The sequence below is a fragment of the Nelumbo nucifera genome, chromosome 7 (genome assembly GCF_055504915.1).
Source record: "Nelumbo nucifera cultivar China Antique chromosome 7, China Antique-T2T, whole genome shotgun sequence".
NCBI classification, from domain to species: domain Eukaryota; kingdom Viridiplantae; phylum Streptophyta; class Magnoliopsida; order Proteales; family Nelumbonaceae; genus Nelumbo; species Nelumbo nucifera.
The window spans coordinates 3,187,763-3,214,085 of NC_142655.1; the positions used below are offsets into that span (position 1 = coordinate 3,187,763).

The window sequence follows — 26,323 nt, forward strand, 5'->3', positions numbered from 1 at the left end:
AAACTAAACCGGGGTGCAAAATTTATATCCCATTCAGATATACATTGCAAACAAAGAAAGCGTGCGTGAATACTCCTTCCTAATACAATGGCTCTAGTATACTGTTATCATAGTATTGCTATGGCAGCTCGAAGAGGGGAGCAGGACCTAATTCAGAAACCCCCACTTCATCTTGGTGTTCAATCCATTTAAACCTTTCGATGACATTAGTTGAGAAGATGAATGGACTTGGCATTATGAAAAAACCGACGAGAACTAAGGTGAGAGAGGGGAGAATGTTATGTTCCAAGATGATTAACATGAATACACGATGTATCTTATTCTCTAAAGGTCGGGTTATTTAAAAAAAAAACAGGAATGGATTTATTCTTCGAAAGCTTAAAATCACATTTCATTATGTAGTTGTCCGTTAATTTAGGTTATAACGATATGCTCTCTAAATTGCAATATCAAGGAAAAGTAACAAAATCTAATTCCAAGTGGGTTGCAGACATGAGACACCCAAGAATTTATTTCTAACTAAGCAGAATTCCTACACAGTAAGAAACACAAGATTAGACCAACTAGGGACTGTAATACACCCACTTTCTTCTAGACGGTCCACACACATGTAATCGAAATGAATTATGACGAACTTAAGCCATTCCTTCCATGTTCCATGCTAGAGAGAGAGAGAGAGAGGAAAAGCTTCCTAACTGCTTTCCATCCATCATGATCTTCATTGCTGGTGGCGCTTGTGATGGTCAAGTATCAAAACTTGTTCTTGTACCAGTAGACTCCTTTATCCTTTGAATTCTCGTCGGGCTCCACGTAAACACACTCCTTGGCCTCTCTCCACATTGCCTTGTAAAATGGTGTTCCATCAAACTGGTAGTACTCACCCAGAATCGGCTTGATTGCAATGGTCGCCTCCATTGCATGGTAATGTGGCATTGTTGAGAACAGATGGTGAGCGACGTGTGTATCTGTGATGTTGTGGAACACCTTGTTCAATATCCCGTAGTCCCTATCCACCGTTGCCAATGCTCCCCTCAACCAGTCCCACTCCGACGAGTCATAATGTGGCAGAGACGAATGGGTGTGCTGCAAATAGGTGATCAATACAAGGAACGCATTCACTATCAATAACGGAACCCCATACACGCATACAACCCAAGCCAGTCCCTTTGCGGCCACAAGCCGGAACAGCCCATATGTGACAGCAAGGATTCCGGCATCAGAAATGTATATCTGAATTCGTTCACGATTAGAGTAAATTGGGCCATAAGGGTCATAGTGGCAGGCAAAACGGTCATAGTGACGGCCAGACACATTGAATGTCAAGTATAAGGGCCAGCCAAGAGTGAGTGTAATCGCCAGTGTAAGGACGCGGCCAGGTGGGTTGTTGAGGTACTTAGAGAACCAAGAGATCTTAGATTTGGGCTTTGGAACAAAGACTTCATCACGGTCAAGCGATCCAGTGTTGGAATGATGGCGACGATGGCTGTACTTCCAAGAGAAGTAGGGGACAAGAAGGAAGGAGTGAAGGATGAGTCCAACAGTATCATCTAGCCACTGGTAATCACTGAATGCATGGTGGCCGCACTCGTGGGCGAGGACCCACACACCCGTGAGAACACAGCCCTGTAGGGCCCAGTAGATTGGCCAGACGATGTAAGGAAACGGGTGGGGTAAGAGGTGGAAGTAAGTGGTGGCGATGTAATTGAAGGCAAGAGCGAGGACTAGGTCGTAGGCAACATAGGAGAAGGATCGGACCACGGAGCGCTGGAAACAGTGAGATGGTATAGCTTTTTTAATCTGGCTCAGAGTGAATGGGGGTGTTGAGTGCGGGGCTCGGTGGAGGACATCATGTTCTTGCTTCTTTGTGGCGGGAACGGATATACGGCCACCGGCTCCCATTGTTGCTTCACACAATGGCACCTGAAAAACAGGTTCATTCGTTAAAATTTTCCAGAAAAAAAAAAAAATCATCAACGGAATACACAGAAAAAGCTAATCTAATTTTGATAACCATTTTCAAGACTTCAACAGAATCACAAATGCCATCACGCTTTGCGTAGTCGACAGGGACTTAAATAGTCCTAGGATCCTGTAGTGTTTGGTAAAAGGAAGATTTTAATGCGAGGCCCATGAATGCTTTGGTACCAAAGCAAAGAGAAATGTGAGGCAATCTAATAAAAGTTGGCAAACTATTACAATAAAAAAGATTTTCTGTCATGGGCCTAACCTTACCCAACTTTCTTTCTTTCTTTTATTCTTTTTGTAATTTCAACACCTTTGTTAAATGTATTGAGATCGGATCCCTAATGAGACGGAATAAAAAACAGTGCCAACACCCAAGGGGCCTTTTCGTTTGCACTCAACTCTGAAGTCAGAAGATCCCAGACTAGGCACACCCAGTGACAGTGAGCACATTGATACACAATCAATTATTCTTACGCTTTTCTTAAAAACTTATTTTTAATTCATTTCATTGATAGGTCGACCTTGTTTAGCTAATTGACTAAGTGTACCTTTACTGTTTGAAAATGGACGAACACTACCCTTACTATTTCAAACAATTGACTAACTCTATTCTCACAGTTAGGTTCTATTAATATTTCATAAAACTCATAAGCACATGACATAATTTTTTAAAAACCCAATTTTACCTTTCACCTCTGACCTCTCCCTCTTTCATTTTACCATCCACCTCTGTCCCCCTCTTTCATTTAGATCTCTCCCTTTCGCTCTCATTCTCTTCTCAAAAACTATCAGAACTTTAGAGATTGAATGATATAGGGGAATCGCAGTTATGACCTTTCCCCTCTTCCTTTTCCCTCTCGTTCTCTTCTCCGGAACCACCGGAACCGTCGGAACTACAAAGGTCGGGTGCTATATGGCCATTGATTGCCGCATGGACTGCAAAATATTCAGATATGGCTTATCCGTAAATTTTACAGCCACTGGCCCACCACCTTGTCCCGGATTCAGCCATTTTGACCCACTTGTCAATCCTTGAAGATGAACCTAGCTGTCGCTGCTTGCTCATCCCAGCACGGCATCCCTTCCGCTTCGCTAGAGAAGAGCTGTCAATCCCTGAAGATGAACCTAGCTGTCACTGCTTGCTTATCCCAACACGGCATCCCTTCCGTTCTACTAGAGAAGAATGATTGCATAGCTTCTCTTTGGCAGTACAGGACTTACGATCGATTAATGCTTCACCTCCCCAAACAGTTCTATGAGCTCCCGTTATTGGGCTTCCCGGAGGACTTCCTAGAGTACCCATCAAGGCAACAGTTCATCTCTTACAATGAGTCATATGCTGCCAAGTTTTCTATCAAGCTCAGGTTCCGACAGTGGGTCAAAACGGCTAAGTTTGACTCGAGTTTTGGACTTTGGAGGGTTTGAACCTAGGACATCAAGTACTTCTCCTGGTGGGTCATTGTTGCTTCCAAGGAAAAGCCTGTAATTCCTAAAATTTCAGGGATTGACAAGTTCCATGGCCTTGTTATGCATTCAGGGATTGACAAGTTGCGTTGCTTTAGAGATCTCTGTTTTGGATCAGTGAGAGGCATCGAAACTCAATAACTAGCTTATATTGCAAGGAAACTTCATTTCAAGAGAAGCATCAATCGGCTCAGTGAAGAGGAAGTGGAGAGAACCCTCACAGGTGGATGCTACGACGAGGGGTTTTTGAGGGATTTGAGTCAAGGGTTGAAATTTTGGCAAGAGATGCTCACGAAAATTGAAGGTAGAGGTTTGATGGGTTCGAGCGCTTCAGGGTCTAAATCTAGATCAATGGAACATTAGAATCGGAGTTGTGGAGCGTGAGAACAGCGAATCTCTTAAATGCAAAGAGGGGAACGGAAAAATGAAAATGAAAATGGAGCAGAGAGATGGGGAATTGTTGGCAGGTGGTCGACGATGGGGTTACGGCATGGAGAGAGAGAGAGAGAGATGGGGCATCATCGACAGATATGCTTCCAGCGACTGAGGGGATTACTGTCGCCGGCCTATGATCACCGAGAGGGCTGATTTTTACACAGATTAGAAAAACATACCCAAACGATAAAATCAAGTTTAAAGTATCGGAAACTTAAAATGTATAGGAAAGATACGTATCGGATACACATAAATATGCTAAAAAAACTCAAATAAATCCTAAAAATATATTAATAACTATAGTTACAAGTTTTATATGACTGTAAATAAGTTATTTAAAATTAAAAAAACTGTAATTTAATGGTCTACATAAAATTCAAGATATCGGGACACACTTAGTAACTATTCAAAAATGATGAAATAACTAAAACATGAATAAACAAAAAAAAAACAACTAAAGTGTATATTGATATATATTAGTTTTAAAACAATAAATATAGTTTATCTTTATATTTATTAATACATGAATTTTAATAATTAATTCTAACATTTATTGTAAGCATACACTAAGAAAAAGAGAATTTATTTAAAAATAAAAATGCATAAACCTATAACAAGCAAATGGGTGTGGCTTAGTGGTGAACCTCCAGTTGTTAAAGCCTAATGTCCAAAGTTTGAATCTTGCTATTGCTAAGTTTGTAGTTTTATACAAACAAAACGAATTTAATGAGGAGGGTTATTAATTAATGAAATTAATGAGAAGAGAATTCCAATTAGGTGCTAAAATTGAAATTTAAATTTAAAATTATGCATTAAGAGAGAAAGGGACTTGTATCATATCATACATACATAAGGGTGGTTTAAGAAATTTACCCTATAAAATAAGCCAATAAGGTAAAAGTTTAAAATTTTATTTTTAATTCATTTCATGGGGCTGAGCATAAGGCAAAATTACTTAAAAGTGCCTACCAGATCCGAACTCAAATAATTCACCTCTGTTATTAACCACTTGGTTATGGAGATAAATAACGTGGAAACGCAGAAGCATGTGGATACTTGTTGTTTGATTGAAAATCTATACGATTATACAACACAAGAAAAATGCACAAGTTATTTACCATGGTTTTTGACCGGACCGGATGGTCAGACCAAAAAAATTGGGAACCAGTCAGGTGATTAATTCCATTTTATCCCATAACTGTTATTTCCCCCAAAACCGTTGATTTGGTCAGTAAACCGCTAATTTGAATGGTCAAACCGTTTGAACCATTCAATGGTTTGGCTGTTTTTTATTTTTTTATCAGAACGGAGTATTCACTCAATTTGAATAATCAGACCGTTCGACTAGAAACCAGACCCCTAACCGGTTCGTTGTTCGGATTAATTTTAAAAACCTTGTTATTTATACTTTGTTTGAACAATCAAGATCCTTACTTGAAATATCTGAATCGTCTATATTTCAAAAAACAATGTGTGGCAACTAACAAACGACGAGGAGCCCGGCTGGCCTATATTTTCCATACTAAGCAATAACTTGTGATCAAGGTTCAAAATATCGATACGCTGATAGGGGCATATCGAGCGTTTCGATACTCATTTTTTACCTTATTATTATTATTTTTTTTCAAAACTAATTCGGGGAAGCCGGTCTAGGACCCCTCCATCCCCTGAACCAGTCAGACCCTCGATACACCCACTATAAGGGCGTATCGAAAGTGTCCCGGAATGATACGTATCAACCGATACATAACAATAATTTGAACCTTGCTCGCGATGAGTGTTTATTACTTTTTTGGTAGTGTAACAGTTCTTTATTTCATATATCTATATTCAACGATAAAGGAAAGGGGATGGGTAGCCCCATGAAGCAAATATATATATATTCGACGATAAGAAGACCACCAACAAATGCAGCCCAACAATAAAGGAGATATTTAAGAGAGCATAAGTAGGTACGTCAATTTTTATACAGAGATGGGTTTTGATTGTTCAAAAAAAAGATATATATACATATGAAGACCACCAACAAATGCAGCCCAACAATAAAGGAGATATTTAAGAGAGCATAAGTAGGTACGTCAATTTTTATACAGAGATGGGTTTTGATTGTTCAAAACTCTTTTGTTACCATATTTTTCTCGCATCATAGTTTTTACCGTTTGAATGGCACAGATTAACAACAATAACCTCCGTCTAAAAGTTGGTGGTTGATAAATAGGAATGTAAATGGATCAGATTAAATGATAAATCCAATGTAACTCAACCCTATAGATTGGGATTTACCATTCAACCCCTTGGGTTCAGATTTTGCTGACTGGGTCATGATATTGATACCCTTCATAATAACCCTCCTCATGTCTCCATGATGTTTCATACAAAGTAGGTCCATTTTATTTGTTTTTTCATAGACAAATAACACAAAGTTGAATTTAAAGCAATGTTTTTGAAAACTGAGCTGGACTTTTGTCTTCAGATCATAGGTCACTTATTCGATTAATCGGAACAAATGGGATAGACTATTCTACATCAACACTATGAATACATACTTTATTAATAAATAATGTTTTACATATAATATATTTATTATTTTATATTTAATTTATGTTTTAATTTTTTTATTTATAAAAAATATTAAAAATGTGATTTTAGGCCAAAAATTTGTTTTATTGTTAAAATAGCAAGTCAAGACACCTACGGCTCTTTGGAACATATAGACTTCAAAAAATTATCTAAAAAAAAAAACAAAAAAAACACCCCAACTGAACATCAAAGTGCAAAGTCATGGCATCTAAAAGTTTGCACATATATTAAATGTGCAAACCTGAATTTGGATTTGCTCCTCATACATCCACTTCATAGTATGTCCTTTCTGCATATCGGGAACATCTCCCGTATTTGCATTTATTATTCATGGGGAGATGTTCCCAATACAGGGTGGGATGTAAATATGAAGTCAGTGTGAGGCACTCTCTATGAGTAGCAGATCCCAATTACTGCAACCTGCAACTTAGCCACTGAATCAAATAATCAACTGCTGAACCACCTAAATTAAACAATTATTGACAAAATCAACAATGGGTTGAAAACACTGATCTAAAAAAACCCTCTAATTTGCAATTTTTCCCATATACACTCAAACTAGTGCAAATAAAATTCTCTTTTTTAAAACCTGATAATACAAAAAATGCCAATAAGGTAAAATCGCACTCCCGATTAATTATTCAACAATTGTACTAGATTTTGATCTAAAGCCTCTTTGACAGATATCGTCATTGGATTGGAAATCTATTACAATTATTGATAATTAATGGCGCGGACAATTTTAGCATACTATTTAATGTACAATGAAAGCATGTCCATCTGTCAATTGTGTGTTAAAAAGGACCTCTAATCTCTTTCACACACAGACAATCAAGTACAAATCGCTTTTATTAGTCACCCCACCCATTTATCATTAATGACATTTGCTGAGGCAATCCCTTTGCCAAAGGGAGGCACAGAGAACCTAACATTTGAATAAAAAGATCACAGAGATTAGGTAGGAGTTGGCCTTGGTTTTATAACACTTCTATTTTTGTGCATGGGGTATTTGAGGAAACGCCAAATTTTTGTTTTTCTCAATACCCGTGTTTTTTGAAATTAAATGCTGATCTGTCACACTTTAATGAGTATTAATCTGAGGTGGAGAATAAAAATATTTAAAATGAAATTCAACCAAACAACAAAATCAAGAAAAGTTTAAAATATAAAACATTTAAAATGAGAAAATATAAATAAACATTTAAAATGAAAAAACACAAATAAATGGCCACCCACAAATGTAAATGAAATCAAACACCCTCTAAATTTAATCCTCACATAATCGTCTTTACACTATCATGATAGACTTTTTGCAGCCGTGTATTGAAAATATTTTCATATTTGCATAATTTTTTTCCATGCCCCCCTGCCTTCAAAATCCCCACAATCCCTATTGATGATTGATTCACTTATATTTTGACCCATTAACCCATCACCCTTGTTTAATTAACTTTTGCCCCTTATCTATGTTAATTATTATTTGACCCCTCTAACATAAAATCCCATCTCCGCCCCTGAGGAGCAGATTGGAACTCAAGGGGAAGGGGTAAATATAACCAGGGCATGAGGGCAGGGCTCCATTCCATTGTCTCACACCCCACCTATAATCCTGCCACTATTTCTAATTGTACAAATCTACAAACCTGTAAATATCCATGCTGTGAAAAAAACATATAAAACCCTCTAACAAATGTATACAGGCCCACTATATTTCTTTATTGGGTAAATTATATACTATCATCTTGTACTTTAGTGGGCAATTATCCCCTGAATCTTCATTTATCAAAAAAATTATCCCCTGAATCTACAGATTCCAACAAAGACACCCTCTCTATTAATTTGAGTGGATGCAATTATTTTACTAAAATATTCATTTGAAAAACTTTATAAAATAGAAATTCCAATAAAAAAATCAAGAATTTTTCATAAAAAAACTGAAAATGTAATAAATATAATATGCAACTAATATCAATTAAACTAGTAACAAATAGAAATCGAAAAAAATCTAAACAATCACTCAAACAAATACTTTAGGGATTTAAAAATGTTTAAGTATTATCAGAATTTGAAAGTTTAATAGCCACTGCCCAGAGTGCAGGGCGGTACCCCGTTTGTATAGTTGTACATTGAGGAATCTCTTGTATTTATATGTTATCATTCATGAGAAAGGCTGTATTTGGTTGCAATGCAAATAAATTTGCACTGTTGTAAAATTATGGCAGTGCAAATGATTTTAAGTGTAAATTTTGACCTATTTTTATTTTAAATTTTGGTTTGTTTTATTTGATTGCAGTATAAATGAAGTAGTTTAAGACATGAAACAGAATAAAGCAAACTCCAAAACAAAATTAAATGAAAATTTACATTTTTCTCATTTGCACTCTCATGCATTTGTACTAGTGCAAATAAATTTGCACTGCAACCAAACACAGCCCTTTTCGTAGGTAGATCGTAGATGTGTGGTAGCGACTAGGGATGTAGGAACAGAAAGTGGGTAGCAGATCCGAGTCCGATCGAAACATCTTTCATGTAACCAGCGATGGCATGGATTGACAAAAAGGGACACGTGTATCGCACCTAACACGTGGTAACAACGACCACTGATGTGAGTGTGAGAATGGTGTTTTTTCCGTTTCTGTGGAACCAGTCTGCGAGATCACGCATATGCATCGCTCTTTGACGACGAATTCAAACTTCAAAGCGGCTGGCCGCTGGCCGGGTTTCTGTGATCAAAGTTAGACGGATCGATAGAAAAACTAGATCACGCTAAATCCAACGGCTTAGATCTACTAATAATAACATTTCTGCTTCCCTAAACTAGAAATCGAACGGCAAAAGATCAAACAGCCCTTATGCACAGAAGAGTGAAGCCTTTCCTTTTCCTCTCAGGTGTCAGAGAAGCAGAGGGGAGTTTTTATTCTTTTCCTACTGGAGGAAATGTTCCACGGTATCCGGAGAGAAAGATGAACAGCCTAGGGACCTCTATCTTTCGTCGTTGACACGGAGAGGACAGAGACAAATGAACTGCTTATTCATTTTTTTTTATTATTTTCCATTATTAAAAGTTAAAACGCGAATGAAATCCAGAAGAGAGATTACCGATGACCGATCCTAAGAGGCAAAGTGCAAAGAAAATCAGCACAGAGACAACAATGGAGATCGAAAAAAAAAAAAACATTTGTAGAAAAATAAAGGTTCCTGAGATCCAGAAACCTCAAACACTGCATAAAATGAAAAGAAGCACTGAAAAAGCTAAAACCTAATCCCCCGGTTCGATTTTTGGTGGCTGAAAGCCTGAGACAAAGAAGAAGTTTCTTCTTGAGCCACCGAAACCGTTTAGCATAATAGACAATATGTTATTCAAAGCATTATCATCTCCACCTCAGAAGGGCTTGTATGCGGTCACCATGGCAGAGAAAACTTACTACATTCGAAATGCCAAACAAGAACAAAAGATATCGAGTCTATTTACTAACAAATTATAGAACAAGAAGAGGGAAAAGGAATACCTGAAGAAAAGAAAGGAACACCTCCGACGCCTTGTCCTGTGAGAGGCTCTCTCTCTCTCTCTCTCTCTCTCTCACTCACGCCGGGTTGCTCGCTGCTCTTTCTCCCGTTTTCTTCCTATGTATTTGTTTCTCCTGCTCCGGTTCCGTATTTAAGCTTTTCTTTCCCTCCTCGCTAAGTAGGATGGGCCCAGCCCAGCCCAGCCGATACATGGCCATGTGTTTCCTTTTAATTGATCAACTGATTTTCTCTTGCTCAAACCCTGGCCTTGCTGCCGTAAACAACTGTATTAAGTTTTTGGGCTGATTGCCCCACCCCCAATTATTAAATATATCTTTTTTTTGGTAATAATTATTAAATATATCTATTGATTATAAATTATGAATAATTTATTGATTATTCAATAGATTACTGAAATTATTGAAAATTTATTGATTATTCAACTAATAAATAATTATTGAAAATTAATAATTGATTATTCAGAAAATTAGTGTAGTTCTCATCATTACATTTTCAGAAAATTATTGATTAATTTTAATTGAAAATAACAGATAAGTTAGTGCAATTTTGGAATTTTATGACATTTTTTAATTTTTGGAATATTATCGGAAATTATTGTAATTATTGAAAAATTATAATTATGTTATCATAATTTATAATTATAATTATCAATGTAACTATAATTATTACACTAAAATAATTGTTAGTGTAGTTTAACTAATTCCTTTTTTCATAATCTCAAATAGTAATTCCCATTATCTAATAATTTTTGAAAAAATTAATAATAGAAAAAACTGTAAATCTTGATTTAAAATAATGGAAATTAATAGTAATAATTATTGTTACATAATTAACAATTTTCCATTTTGTACCAATTCCAATAATGTAATTATTAAATTACACAAATTTCCATTATTTAAAATAATAATTACTACAGAATCATAAATTACAATAAAATCTATTATTTGAAATTACTGTAATTACAGTAATTTTGAAATACAGAAACTACACTAATAGTTATTAGTGTAATAATTACTCTCACGTAGGATCTACTCGCACGAGTAGATTCCATTTTCTGGATGCAGAGAACATCCATTCCGTATTAATATATATATATATATATATAAGATTATTTTTCTATATATTTCTTCCTCTTAGTGGAAATGGCTAATGATTTTTGCAACACTATTCGTGGGTTGACGTCAGTCATGATAATGGTGTTGAATCAGATTGTATTTGTATTTTGTAGGTACAAATTAGTTGCCACTGATGGCATGAGCTTGGGGTATGGTTGCCTGCAACAACTTTCTTCGCTCCTCCCCCTCTTGCTATCTTTGTAGAAATGTTAAATTTTTCTTTTTTTTTTATATTTTTTATTTGATTTGATCAAAACCAGTAGTTATAGGGAGGATATATGAATTTTGGGTTGACAATTTTCTTCTTCTTTTTTTCTCAATTTTGAATTTCTGGATTTTGGTTGGTCGTTACTTTTTTTTTTTTTCTAATCTTAATTTTTAATTTGACGAAATCCACTTCCAAGTCTTGATCAAAAAGTATTTTTTTTTAATTAGTATACCCCTAATTTAGACAAACTTTAACTTGCAAATATTTGGGTATCCTTTAAAACTCTTTAATGTGGTTTTTTATTTGATGGAAACCATTAAAAATTAACAAGGATGGTCATCTTCCAACCATTCCTTGGCATTAATGTTAACTACTTTGATCTCAATGGCTATAATCATCCCTATGGCTCCATTTGGAAGGAGTACAAATACAAATATATAGAGTGCAAAATCTTATATTTAGTATTATTTTGTATAGATTTGTATTGTGTATATTTGTATTTATACTTTTTCTAAACTGAGCCTATATTGCTAATTTCCAGAGAAACAATATTTTTTTATTTTCTTTGTATAATCATTGCTATATATTGACTCTAAGCATGAGACCTATTTTTCTACTTTCCACCTCTATCTAAACTTTTTCCGCTAAAGACTAAGCATCATTGCTATATATTGACTATGTGCAAACTAGTCAATTTAGCAAAAAATAAATTAGTCAATTTAACAATGTATATTGTTATTCTTATTTATTTCTAATTGATCCCATTTCCATCTTTATACTTTCTAAAAGAAAATTCTACGAGAAAATAGAAATTAAAACCAAAGACAAATAATGCTTATCCAACTCATTATTCTATTTTTTATCTATACTTTTATTTTTTTTATATATTATTGATTAGAATAATTGTCGTGTAATCAAATATTCTTTAAGTTGTAGTAATCTTTGCAGATTAGTATTATGAAAAAAAATAATTTTTCATACCAACTTTTCTTCTTTATTTTATTTTAAGGAATATCTTTCATATTAATATTTTTAACTACTATTTATATTTTCACATTAGATACATGTGTGTAGCACCCCTTTCTACTCGTGTAAATAAATAATAATAAAAAAAGAAAACAAAACCCAAGCCCAACATAAAACGAGAAATCTAAATGTGGACCTACTTGTTTGTTTCCCATTGCTATCAGGGCCAGAGTATTTTGTTTTGTTTTTTTCATTTTTGTGTGTGTGATGGGGCTACCCAATGGGAATAGCCCATCCCCCATTCCTAAAACCCATTTGACACGGGTAGCTATGGTACCAACTCTACCCAACAGTGAAGTTGTGTCCCTACCAATTGGGCCAACAATGAGTAAGGGGGATTTAAGGATGGGGATGGTCTACCCTAGCCCTGTGAAAAAACAAAAGGAAGTTTCATTTTATTCGAGTGTAGCCTTGGGATATTTGTAACAGCGAAAGAGTAACCCAAGGTGGACGATTGAATTGATTCCTACCCTGAACCCTCAATTTGGGAGAGGAGTACAGCAACTTGATTTCCTTTTGTTTTTGTGTATGTATGTGTATGGATGATTGGATTTTTTTTTTTTTTAACAAAAAAGCTGGCATGTTAGAAAAAAAACCAATTATTATTAAAAAAAGGTTTTTAAAAAGGATAAAAGAGCTATACAGATTTGACTATGATACTTAAAAGAAAAAAATTTATAACCAATCAATTAGTATCATATATATATCTATATCTATATCTATAAAATTGATACTTGCCTTGGTTTTCCTTTAGGTCATAAAAATTAAATTTTAATAACATATGATACTAATTCATATCTTTAACAAAGTTCAGACTTACATCTCATACCCACAAACTTTTCCTACATTTCTATTCACAATACATTTCCATATGTATTAGGAACATCTCTACATGAATAACAAGGGGGATATTCCTAACGCTTGTCAAATGCCAATAATGTCACAAGGGTAGGGATATGGAAAAATTTGTGGATAAGAATCCGAGTTCCAAAATTTTAGGGAGGGTTGATTAATCAATGCTCTTTTTGACATAAGCCTCTCTTGTCATTTCAAATAAACTAGCAAGGAAGCCCCTCTATCGTAAACGAAAAATTTTAAAATGCCATTTGGAGATGCATTTTTTTACACCTATTAGGAGAGATACCATAGTTTTAAAAATGACCTGGAAACGGAACTGTTCTAGCTACCAACTTTCGGGTTGATAATTTGACCATCTAGTTTGAACAGATGGCCGTTTTGACAAGAAAATAAAAAATATTTAAAAATAAAAAATGGCCAAAAATCATTGGATGGGTCGATGGATCAACGGTTCGACCGCCCAAGTCAACGGGTCATTGACTAATTCAATGATTTTTGGCCAGGGACCGGGTTTGAGGTAAAATGGAACCAGTTGCCTGAAAGGTTCCTAGGCCGAATGGTCCGACCATCCAATCATGGGAGATACAACCGGTTGCTTGAACGGTTCGAAAACCATGGGAGATACAATAATAAACTAGGTTATATTTTTTAAAATAAATTAACTATAACTATATTATTATGAATAATAAACAACCACGTAGAACCAGTCTTGAACTGATTATTTAATTGGGATCAAATCATAGACCTCATTATATTGAAAACAATAGTCAAAGTAATACTAATTTATTTTTATGTTAATAAGTTAAACATTTTTAACTAATATTATCTTATTTATTATTTATCAAATTTACTATTTCAAATATGAAACATGATAAAAAATACAAGAAAGATAAAAAATCATTTATTTCATAAAATGTTTGATTTTGGACCTGAATCAATTTTGGACAAGTAAGAATGAGAATCAATCCAAGAATTAATCTAGACAAAATCTTGGAACCAAAACCTTTATAATTATGTTCAGTCAATTTAACTCCATCAAGATAGACCCAACCCATTGGTTTAACCCTAGTTTTTCTTAAATAAATTAAATAAATAATAAAATTCTATTGGGATGGGACTGGTATAGGCTATCTTGAACCAAACCCAACCCCGTTGACAACACTAAATATTGGGCTTAAGGGGAGAGAATAATTTGTTAGTAAATTATTTCTAAATAAATAAATAAATGTTTATGGAAATCTATCTCTTAATGTCACATCTCTTTTATTCTACCAATTTATTTAATTTTTTTAAATAAATAAATGTTTAGATAATAATAATAAAATAAATAAATGAATAAATAAAAGTTGAGATAAAGAATAGGAGAGAGAGAGAGAGAGTTTAGAAAGAAGAGGTATGACATTTTATTTATAGGATGCCATAATGCCAAGTAATTGTATGTGGCACTACTGCAATTTTTGAATGCCATTGAGTTAATTATATAAGGAGATTTATCTTATATGTGATATTGTTGTAACTTTTGAATATTATAGAGGCAATTATATAGGAATGTTTGTCTCATATGTGGCATTCTTATAATTTTCCAAACAAAGAAAGGTGAGAGAAAAGAGAGAATAAAGAAAAGAAGGGAGTGAGAAACACGTGCCAATAATATATGGAACAAAAAACATATAAGTGTCAACCTCACAATGTTGTTGTACACCCTCCCAATGCTTGAAGTATATAGATAGATATTGAAACATTCCCTAGTCGGGTACATAGGATAAAAACCTTCAATCCCGCAAGATTCATTTACATGTGATCTTATACATGTTTATTTATTATTATTTTTTTGAAAATCCAATTTTCCCTCCCTTCAGCAAGCTAGAGAAATATTCAAAAAAAAATATTTTTTTCAGGGTAAAAGACGAAAATTAAGAGAAAAAGAAAAAGAAGACTTGAAAAAATATTTCTAGCAGAATTAAGAGGTTTATGAATCACTTTTCTAGTGAGATGGATTCACTATTTTAAAAATATGAAGAATTAGCAAACTTTTTGATGATTCCATTAGACATAACACTAATTGGACTTAGACTTCCCCTTTCAGTTTTCTTTTTTTACTATAAGTCTGTTTCACTTGTTGGGGAGTTACGGATATTGGACATTGTAAAGGAAACTTGAGATCAAAATCCCACTGCCACAAGGATTGGGGAGTTACGGATATTGGACATTAAGTAATCTTGTGAAGCAAAAAAAAGGTTGAGTCATATTGGTAAAAACTCCGTCTATTATCCTGTTGAATTCATTTTCACACCAAGCAGTAGTGATGGCTACGGACACGTGATGACGGTTTGTAGATGTGAACCTCTCTCTCTTTCTCTCTCTCTCTCTCTATATATATATATAGAGGAAAGAGAGAGACTTTTGGGTTTTTCAAAGCCTCTTATTTTAATGCATGTTATTATTACATTTGAAAAAGACACTTAAGAGAGAGAGAGAGAGAGAGAGAGAGAGTTTAGAAAGAAAGAAGAGGTATGCCATTTTATTTATATGATGTCATAATCGTAAATAATTATATGTGGCACTACTATAATTTTTGAATGCCATTGACTCAATTATATAAGGAGATTTATCTTATATGTAGTATTGTTATAATTTTTGAATATTATAGAGGCAATTATATAGGAAGGTTTGTCTCATATGTGGCATTCTTATAATTTTCCAAGCAAAGAGATGTGAGAGAAAAGAGAGAATAAAGAAAAGAAGGGAGAGAGAGACACATGTCAATAATATAGAGAACAAAAAAAATAAAAATATATTATCGTATTTTTGTTTGTAGAAGCAAAAAAAAAATGGTTTTATTTAAAAAAATAATTTATGGAAGATCATTAATGAGATATATTATATGATTTAAAAAAAATTAAAACCGGAAATTAATTTAGAAACAAAAAACATATTTACAATCAAAACACATTTACCATGTTTCTGTTTTAAGAAACAACTAGCGGGGACCCATGCAATGCACAATATTTGTTAAGTTAAAGATAAAAAATAGAAACATGTAAGAGTATACAATTGTTTTATATAATAATTAATAATTATTTATATTTTATATATTATTTTTAATAATTTTTTACAATACAAAAATAACAATAATTAATTTTAGATAAGGTTGCTTATCAAATTTAGGGATGACAATTTCCCCATTTCCCTCGATCCCCGTGGGGATTTGCCCTGAATGGGGCAAGGATGGGGATGGTTCCCCCCCCTACGAGGATGGAGATGGGGAAACTTCCATCCCCGTTGGTGGGGACAGTACGGGGATGGGGAGAGCACTCCTTGCTTTGTATGGACCCTGATCCCGGCTAATATATATGTATATATATACACATACATGTATATGTTAATATTTTTAAAAATATGTTTGAATCTTTTCTAATAGGATTGCAAATATTAATTATTTTATTTTTATTTTTTAAATAAAATAAAAAATAAAAATATAATGGTTGACATTATAAAGAATCAGGTGGAGTGGGGATCCCCGTAGAGACGGGGATGGGGATGGGGACGTGGATGGGGATTTTCATGGGAATAGGGATGGGGAGAAACTCCTCGCCCCCACCTTGCCTCGTCGCTATTCCGAATCAAACTAATGAAACTAACCAACCCGATTTCTAGTATTTTCAATTGGCTTTGGTTCAACAATTTCCAAACCTGACTAGGTTTGATTAGTTTTGCTTTGGCCATTTGTAAATTGACTAAAATCGAACAACCTGACCATAGATATATATATTAATATTTTATATTTTAAATATATTTTTTAATATAGGAAAGTGGAAAAGTTCCAATATTTCTTAGGCTAAAATAGTTTGTATAATAAATTTAATTTAATTTTTTTAATAATGTCATTATAATTTTTTAAAATTTAAACTTAATTTTTAAATTTAATTTTTTAAGTTTAAATCTTTTGAACCGACCGACCAAACCAAAAATTGACCCAAACCAATATAATCTGAGTGACCAATCCCCCAACCTGATCAGGTCGATTTAGTCGATCAAATAACCTACAATTGAACCAAACCAACCCGTGGACAATAGTTTAATCTTCAATAATTATTTAAAATCTATAGCAAAAATACACAATAAATTAAATTTAAAAAGATAAATAACAGTATTTTAAACTCCAATAATTATTGAAAAATTTCTATTAAATAACAAAACAAAAAATAGATCTATACATAATTATTGAAAATATATTTATCACAAAAAACAATAAATAATTACTAAAATACAATAAATGTTAATTTTAGTATAGATAAATATATAATAAACAAAGATTAAGTTTTTAAAATTATTATTAATAAACAATGCTTTTTTTGAAAGCTATTTTCTAGAATTATTAATTGGTATAAATGAAATTAGTTATTTAGAATGAAATAATATCATTACTTAAATTTTAAAATATTAATTACTTGTTGAATTTAATAATCCATAAAATTATAGTACTATTAATTCATAATTTTGTTATTTAAAGTATTTAAAAGCTAGTTATGTTAAATATTTTGTTATTTAACTAAATATTTAAAATCTTAATCTATTTATTATAATTGAAAGTTATTCAATGACTATTTAAAATATATTATTAATTGACTTAAAATATTAATTTTAACTATTTAGAATATTAATTTTAATTTCATTTTATTGTTATATTTTTATTATTTGAATAACATTTAGATTGAATAATCTAGAAATTCATAATTTATATTGTTTTTACATAATTTCGTGATATTTTTGTAAAAATATATAATTATTAATAAAATGAATAATATTAAATTAATTATAATTATTTTGTCTTTTTAATAAATATTTTAAAGTTATTAAATAATTTTGTTAGAATATTTAAATTCTTAAATTTTTAAATTCAAACTTTCTTTAGATAGATGGAGATATAATGTAGGGGAGAAGATAAATAAGAATTAGAGATAATTTAGAAGATAAACTCTCTACTAAATTGATGATAGCTTAGGAGAAAGTTGGGGATAATGGGGGAGGTTGTTTAGGAAAAATTTTAGGATAATAGATTATTTTGGTTATTGTAACGTGTGGGAGAGAGAGAGAGAGATTTAGAAGATCCTTTTTTGGAAAAGTAAAGTTCTAATTGGTAGTTTCAAAAATGACATGAACTAAAAAATTAATAAAATTAAAAAATAAAATAAAATTTTTTAGTCAATTAAAATTGAAGAATACCTCCCTCCCTAAGTTGCTTCTTGAAAAGGGAAACCCTCGTATGATTGGTTAACAGTTTCTGAAATTTGACTCATGAGTCCAAAATATGATGCACCAAAGCCATGCAAAATTCCACATTGACTCTGAGTTGCATTTTCTGTGGGAAAGGTCGCAGCAGATTTTTTTTTTTCTTTGTTGTGGGTAAAAGGGCACATCCTTGAATTGAAAAGATCATATTGCAATAAAAGGCAAATACCCCCATGTTCTGAATTCTTTGGTAACCAGCAATGGTTTGTTTGTACTTTTGAAGATGAGTTTTCATTAGAGATCCTCCCCTAGAGGCTAGAGATAAGATAGTAGCCCATTCTATTTGGATATATTGGTTTATTCTCTATTGTTTGATCAAATGGTTTAGTATTTAATCCTTATCACTCTTATTATATTTAACTAAATTTCAGCACAAGAAATGGGTGGGTTTATGCATGCTTCAACTTCAATGGATTTTCGCATGAATGAAATGGTGTGCTCGAGAATAAAAACTTTTCCAAAGCCCTTACCTATTTATTATCTTTTTGATGAGAAAATTAGGATCCAAACCTATGTCAAGGAGAGGAGGGAATTGCATTGACTAACTTTACCAACCGATACATATCTCTCGTAATTTTTTGCAAGCTAAGCAAGAGAAAGTTTGGTTTGGGAAGAAATCTGAGGTCATCTTCCTCTTTAATTTTTTGCCCTCCCTATTCAGTTAACTGATGTATGAATGAACCATAACCAATTACAAGTACAAGTGGGCACGCCAATATTTTAGACGCATAGGGCAGGGGGAAGAGGAAAGAAGGTAAACAAAAAATAAAAGGAAAATGAATATGACAACGACGGCAATAACCTTGCACATACGATATAATTACTTAAATAGAATAGAATAGATGGTCAACAAAAACCTATATGCTCATATGATAGGGATTGGATCTGCTCCTCACACACACATCCTATCATGCGTTGGGAATATCTCTCGTACTTATTAATTATTATTCATGGAGGATGTTCCCAATGTATGATGGATGTGCCTGTGAGACGCCCATTTGTGAAGAATAGATCCCGTCACCATATGATAATACCCAATTACGTACCCATAATTTCATTATTGATTACTTTTTTTAGTTGTTACCTCTAGCATGCATCTTTCATGATGCCAACCACGTTGGGTTCTATTGGGAAAAGATAAAGCAATTTAAGATTTGCAGTGATACTTGGCAAAATAAATGGAGAGAGAGAGAGAGGTTAGAAAATAAGTAGATTAGGTTTTTTGATAGGAAAATAAGGTGTATTATTGAATAAGTAATACTCTTAATCTATGTTTGAAATTGAAAAGATTCAAAGCAAATTTTTAAGACAGCTGTAAGAATTTTCTCCAAACACACAGCTTTAAATATGTTAGTCGCCCATTTGAGCTTTTCAGATTTTCACCAAACACAGCTATTATTTTCATTAGGGCCCCGCTTGCAAAGTCTGAAACCGTGTCTTGAAAACCCTTCCCAAACACACACGAAGACTTGTAACTTGTAAGAGACTTAATTTAACCAGGGTTCTAATCTCGATCGGAACTGCTCACAGAGTGTTAGAATCCGAACTGTTTAATGGGGCCGAGTGGAGATTAGACCTGAATCGCTGAAAGACTCCAACAACCCAAAACAAACTGGGCCAATTCTTTATCCACCAGGAGAAAATCTAGGTCCAACTGTCCATGGTGCCAACTGGCTCACTGGTTGAGAGAGAGAAAGACTAGGTCAAGTCTTTAACAACTGGTCCGAAGTGGGTGTACTTGGAAAGGAAACAACTTCTGCATTTTGGCTATTTGGTATTTGATAATAACAATAAATATATGATAATTCAAGACCAATAAAAGTAGTTTTGAGTCGTTACAACTAAAAACATTATCACTGGTATGTATCCACCCTGCCGAATTCCATTCATGTAATCGACTAGGTCCACTTCTCATAACGGCGTACATCAGAAAATCACTTATAAGCATTTTTCTTTGTCAAAAATAAAATTAAAATGAAAACAACTAAACAGCAAGACTGGCGTTAGCTTTGGTTTGTTGAAACTACTACCACAATTATTGTTATTTGCTCAAAAAAGCTTTTAATACTGTAACCCAGCCATACCTGGGAGAGAAGGAATGGGAAAAGAAAGAAAAGGATTTAAATTTAAAAGAATCCACGACATAATCAAGCATGTGGTTTTTTGTTTTTCAAACAAAAACAGTTGCCACACTACAAAATTAATAGGATAAATTACACCTAGGTATCTTATACTTTGGTGGTGGCAACAGACATGTACTTTAAACTTTCAATTGCAATACTTGACTACTCTCAACTTTTAAATATACACACTTGGGTTTATCGTTAGTTAAATATTATATAATGTCAAAAATACCCGTTTTGTGTATTTTTGACTTTTGAGATCATTCTACCAAGTAAAATCATCACCAGAGAATGTTATCGTTAAGAAATTTGAATATGTTATTTTCTGTCCGAGACGTTTGGTTATTTGAGAATGATCTCAAAAATAAATAAGAAGGGTATTTTTAGCATTATGTAATGTTTAATTGATGGAATACTAACATATGGAACTAAGTGTTTATTTTTGAGAGTTGAATGTACTCAAGTATTGCAATTAAAAGTTCAGGGTACTTACCTTTTACTACCCCCAAAGTACAGGATACCTATCTATAATTTACCCAAAATAATATGATTTTGTTGATATGGTGTTAGTGAATAAAACCTATTCAATGACCTCACTTAACAGCTTAAGCTTTTAGGTTGAATGGTTCTTTGAAATGGTATCAGAGCCATTTAGACCAAGTGGTCTAGTGTTCGATTCTCGTTACCCCCGTTATAATTAAATAAGTTTCAGCACAAGGCATGGGTGGGCCCGTGCTATCCACGCTTCAAGCCCAATGGGCTTTGAGACATGGCAATCGGTTTTATTTTGCATGCCTCTATCAATAGAATAAGGATTTGCTGGTAGAATGCACCTCATACCAACTTTGCATCACTTTCAAATGTGCATTGAGAACATCTCCCGTATTTCATTTTGTCATTCATGGGAAGATATTTCCCATACATTGTTGCAATGTGATGTGAGGTGGGTTCTGTGCAATGCGGATCTCCTACCCACACCAACCCATCAGACACTACAGATGCTCCCAATGTACAATTGTAGTGTCCCGTGGATAGGTGTGGGTAGGAGACCCGAGCTTGGCTCAATGGGGAGCATATCATTTTCCTGGCAATATTTTGAAGCCTTTCTTTGAAATCTTGAGGAGCATATCATTTTTCTAGCAATATTTTGTAGCTTAGGCTGTGTTTGGTTGCAATGCAAAACTATGGCTATAAAAATGATTTGAGTGTAAATTCTGACCTATTTTTGTTTCAAATTTTAGCTTATTTTGTTTGACTGCAGTGTGAATGAAGTAAATTAAGACATGAATCACAATTAAATAAAATCCAAAACAAAATTAAATGAGAATTTGCATTTTTTTCATTTGCACTCCCATGCATCTGTACTAGTGCAAAAAAAAATTGCATTGTAACCAAACACAACCTAAGGCTGAGTTTGGAAGGAGTACAAATACAAATATATAGTGCAAAACCTTGTATTTTGTATGTATTTGCACTGTACATATTTGCATTAGTACTCCTTCCAAACTCACCCTAAGGCTCAATTTGGAGGAATACAAATACAAATATGTACAATACAAATATATACATACAAAATACATAGTTTTGCAGTCTATGTTATTTATATTTGTACTCTTTCCAAATTGAGCCTTATCAACTTACCACACTTCTTTCCCATCATATATTTGTTAGCCATTTTACAAGGATTTATGCATCAAGCATATGCTTTTCTTTTTCTATTTCACATTTGCATTTACATCTAATATATATATTAAACGAAAGCTTTCATGTTATAGTTGCCACCATTCAGACTTCAGACACGTGTTTTTTTTTTTTTTCAAATTTAGACACATGACATTTTCTAAGAAGTTGATGTTAAAGCCTACAAACCACTACCACCATTCATACAAATGGCCTTCTCATTTTCTAAAAAGCTAGACACATGGCAAATTTTTAAGAAATTCTTGCTAAAACACATAACCCACTTCCAAACTACAATCCCCCACCATTCAAACACTTAGCCTTCTCATTTTTCTGGAAAGATAGACACGTGGCATTTTTTTGAAAAATTACTAGTAAAACCCACAACCCACTACCACGATATATGTTGCAATCAACTCATCCCCACGTTCATGTCAGATTCTAAGTCACGTCCGGAATTCTACATTCTCATTCAATGTATCACAATCTATCTATTTCAAACTCTAAATTCTACTCCAGTCTCCATAGTCTTTGCATACGATCTTCTCTAAATCTGTAATTTCTCAGAGCTTACAAGAAGTTCTATTCATTGGAATTTTTACTTGGATGTTTTCAACTTCAACCACTTAGGTTAGTTTTACATTTCATCTCACTTTATCTTAATACGTATAGAGTTTTGAGTTTCAATTTTATGTTAAATTTATTTTATCGCGTTGAACTCGGTTTTCTCAATATTTTGTCTCATGAATCCTATCTCATGAAAAAATATATGTCAAAACATTTATATAATTTCAAAACATTTATTCCAACGAATTCATCAGCACCTCCTGCATCAAAACTGTAATCGAGAAATTTATGTGTGACCCACTGGTGGCTAGGAGGGGCGTAGCAAGTAGCAATAGTCGGCTCTATTTAAATTTAGCCCAAATCGTTAACCTGAGAAAACAGGGCCCTATAAGAAGAAAACCATACGTTTTTGTTTTTACTATTGGCGACCAACGACTGCTATAATAATGTATATGAGATCTCCGACCATCGGTGATCAGTTATGAGTTGCCGCCAGTGGCCGAGAGGGTCATATGAAGGTAGAATACGGTGGCCCGGTTTACTGTTATTGCAAATCCATGCCTGAGAAGAAGGTAGAATTCGAGCCTTTTTTTAATACAGACGAATATTGGTTGTTCTTTAACGTTAGATGAGATTGCCGGCCACGAGCAATCACTTATGGGTGGTCGCCGATGGCCGGGAAGTTCATAAGACCAGTGTATAGGAAGCTAGATACGGGGTGTTTTCTTTTCTTTTTTTTTTTTTTAAATACAGGCGACCACTGTCTCTTCTTTAAGGTTAGATGAGATCGCCGACCACCGAAAATCATTCATGGGTGGCCTCTGGTGGCAAGGAAGGTCATACCATCGCTGTTGATGACGCCACCGGTGGTCGAGTTTTGCACGAACCGTTGCCTGAGAAGACAACATTTCGACTGAGAATACTGGGTCCCACTACTTCTTTTGTACACATTAATTAATAACCAATATTTATAAATAGTAATTACTAATATTAATAATAACCATTAATGATTATTCATAAATAAAAAATAATAACTAACAAATAGAAGAAATAATAATTATACTCAGTTGGAAATCAATTTGCTTTACAAAAATAATCATTATTAATAAGAACAATAATAACAACAATAAAAATCACTAATTAAGAATAATAGTATTCTTTAAATAATTAATTAAGTCAATATTTTAAAAGGAATAATCTTAAATAAATATTTCATTGATTACTAAAATAGTTAATAATATTATTAAATAATAAAAAAGATCAATTAATTACTAAAATAGATTAAAAATTTGTAAATGTGCTTAAGCTATTAAAAATTTATTAAATAATGAATTAGCTTAAAATGATTAAAAATTAATAAATGAATTATGAATGAAAACAATAAAAAATTAAATAAAAATGACTAAACAATTAATACAAATGTTGGAAATCAAACTTGAGTGAATTTTCCCATACTTAGTATGGGGACATTCACTAGCTAAATCTTTGTAATTCAATTTCTTAATTCAAATATAAATACAATTATTAAATAAATAGTGAAACTCAAATAAAATAATATTACTGTAATAAACTAAAAAAAATGTAAAAATCAAAATGATACATACATGTGACTGCCCCGTAACAGGGTCAAACGCTAGATAAAATATGGTAAGTCTCTTAAATCAAATAAAACTCTATCAAAAAATCAAATGAAAAACCTAACCTAAAATTTTAATATAAATGATTTAAAAAATTGAAAATTGAAAATAATTCATATTAATGGCCCTGTGCTAACATGCCTAGTTAAATAGATGAAAGGAGGCCAAGAGTCTTCTCACCTCAATGCTCACATGGACTCCTCTCATTTCTTATACACGTGGCTACTTAATTAAAAAAATATTAAAATTATAAGAAGTTATAATAAAACCCTTGTAAGCCTTAATCCCTCTCTCTCCACACACTCAAACACAAACAATAGTTAATGCTTTTTACATCTTCCATCCCCCATTAAATAATTCCTTTTTTCTTCTCTTGTCCCCTTTTGACACTCTCTCATAATGGTTGTATTTGCCTATTTGGTACCATTACTTTTAATTTTTTATTGTAAACCTTATGTTTCAACTATATGGTTTTGTATTTGTACTCTTTTCAAACTGAGTCAAATAATTTTAGGTTGATAAATACAAATGAAAGAAATTATTAGACTTCTCCCCTTATGCAAACAGTGTTAGTTTGGCATTTCTAAACAGCCTATCAATTTGTATTAATCAACCCAAAATGTTTAGGTAGAAACAATTGTGATACAAAACATAAGTTGTGGAACTTGTGGTGTAAAATAAATCGATTGGATTGGGTTAAGGACCAATCTTAAACATGGACCCCGGCTTACAACTAAACTAATGTCAAAATCCAAAATTTTCAACCCCACTTTAACCAAATTTCTAACCCATGCATTTCATGGAACACTTTGAAAATGGGAAATAAGAGATAGAAATAGAAAGGTGAGATGTGGATGAGAAAAAAATCCTGCAAACAGTATATATGAGAAATCACATCTTGTGTACCCTTTGTACAGAAAATTGTCTGTACCAGACCAATAACAATTGCTACACGATTTAAAAAAAAAAAAAAAAAAAGAAAAACAGGCTGGTGTGTTAAATCGCTATTGGTACATAAAATTTCCTAACATCAACCGAATTATTATTAGCGGGCGATGTGAGGGTGTCCACGTGAATGACGCTCAACACGTTTTCCCTTCATTTTATCTAAGCCAACACGTTTTACCTTCGTGAAGTATGACAAGTTTAGCTTGGTCCATGTTTTTCATTTTAGTCTCTTTCTATTGGCTTTGGGTGGCTGATAAAAGAAATTTTAGCTCTAAGTGTCAGACTAACAGTTTAATCGTGTTTAATTGCCCCAGTCGAAAAAAGAAAGGAAATAGAATGGCAAAATAGGCTTATTGGGGCATTTTTTCGATCATAATCAGGTACGTATAACGTTATAATTGTTGGGAAATGGAGTCACTGAAATTTGGAGGAAAAGCTCTGGGGCGTATTTGAAGATATTATCTTTATAATGTTATTTATCCTCACTTAATTTCACTAAATTTGTTGTTGGATTATAGACAAATTTATTCCCAGGATACAATAGAGATTTGAGCGGGAATTTGCAACTAGCAAAATTGAAGAGTCTCCAAAAAAACCTTCTATGAAACAGTAGCATATTGGACTGAGAGAAAGACAAAGTGGTTTTCAAAATTGTGTGTGCAAATGCTTGATTCATGCTCCTTAAATAATTTTTGAAGAGTTATAGAGCTAGTTAACAGTTAATGACAGTCGACTTTGAATGGTGCCTCTTGATCACACCTGATCAAATCATGGTCATTGGTCACATCAATGGTTAGCCTTGCATCAAAAGTCAAAGCTGCCATTCGCAATGCACCTCTAACCTCTAAAGTGCCTCATTGCGAAAGTTATTTTTCAAGACATGTGTGCAAGTGTATT

General features: G+C 33.2%; 1 protein-coding gene across 5 annotated transcripts; it reads right to left on the bottom strand.

The window, feature by feature from the left end:
• Positions 1-362: 362 nt before the first annotated feature.
• On the bottom strand, positions 363-10,102 carry LOC104597556 (delta(12)-fatty-acid desaturase FAD2). 5 transcript variants are annotated; one of them, XM_088891072.1, is made up of 3 exons: positions 9,954-10,073; positions 2,012-2,089; positions 363-1,920 (listed from the first exon to the last, which is right to left on the bottom strand). In XM_088891072.1, exons 2-3 carry the CDS (start codon positions 2,012-2,014, stop codon positions 751-753), a joined length of 1,173 nt encoding a protein of 390 aa, XP_088747198.1. In that variant the 5' UTR covers positions 2,015-2,089; positions 9,954-10,073; the 3' UTR covers positions 363-750. The 5 variants fall into 5 exon arrangements, with proteins under 5 accessions (XP_088747198.1, XP_088747195.1, XP_088747196.1 ...); XM_088891069.1 differs by lacking the exon at positions 2,012-2,089 and adding an exon at positions 6,686-6,878 and having other exon boundaries at positions 9,954-10,067; XM_088891070.1 differs by lacking the exon at positions 2,012-2,089 and adding an exon at positions 6,686-6,907 and having other exon boundaries at positions 9,954-10,065.
• Between the last annotated feature and the right edge of the window lie 16,221 nt (positions 10,103-26,323).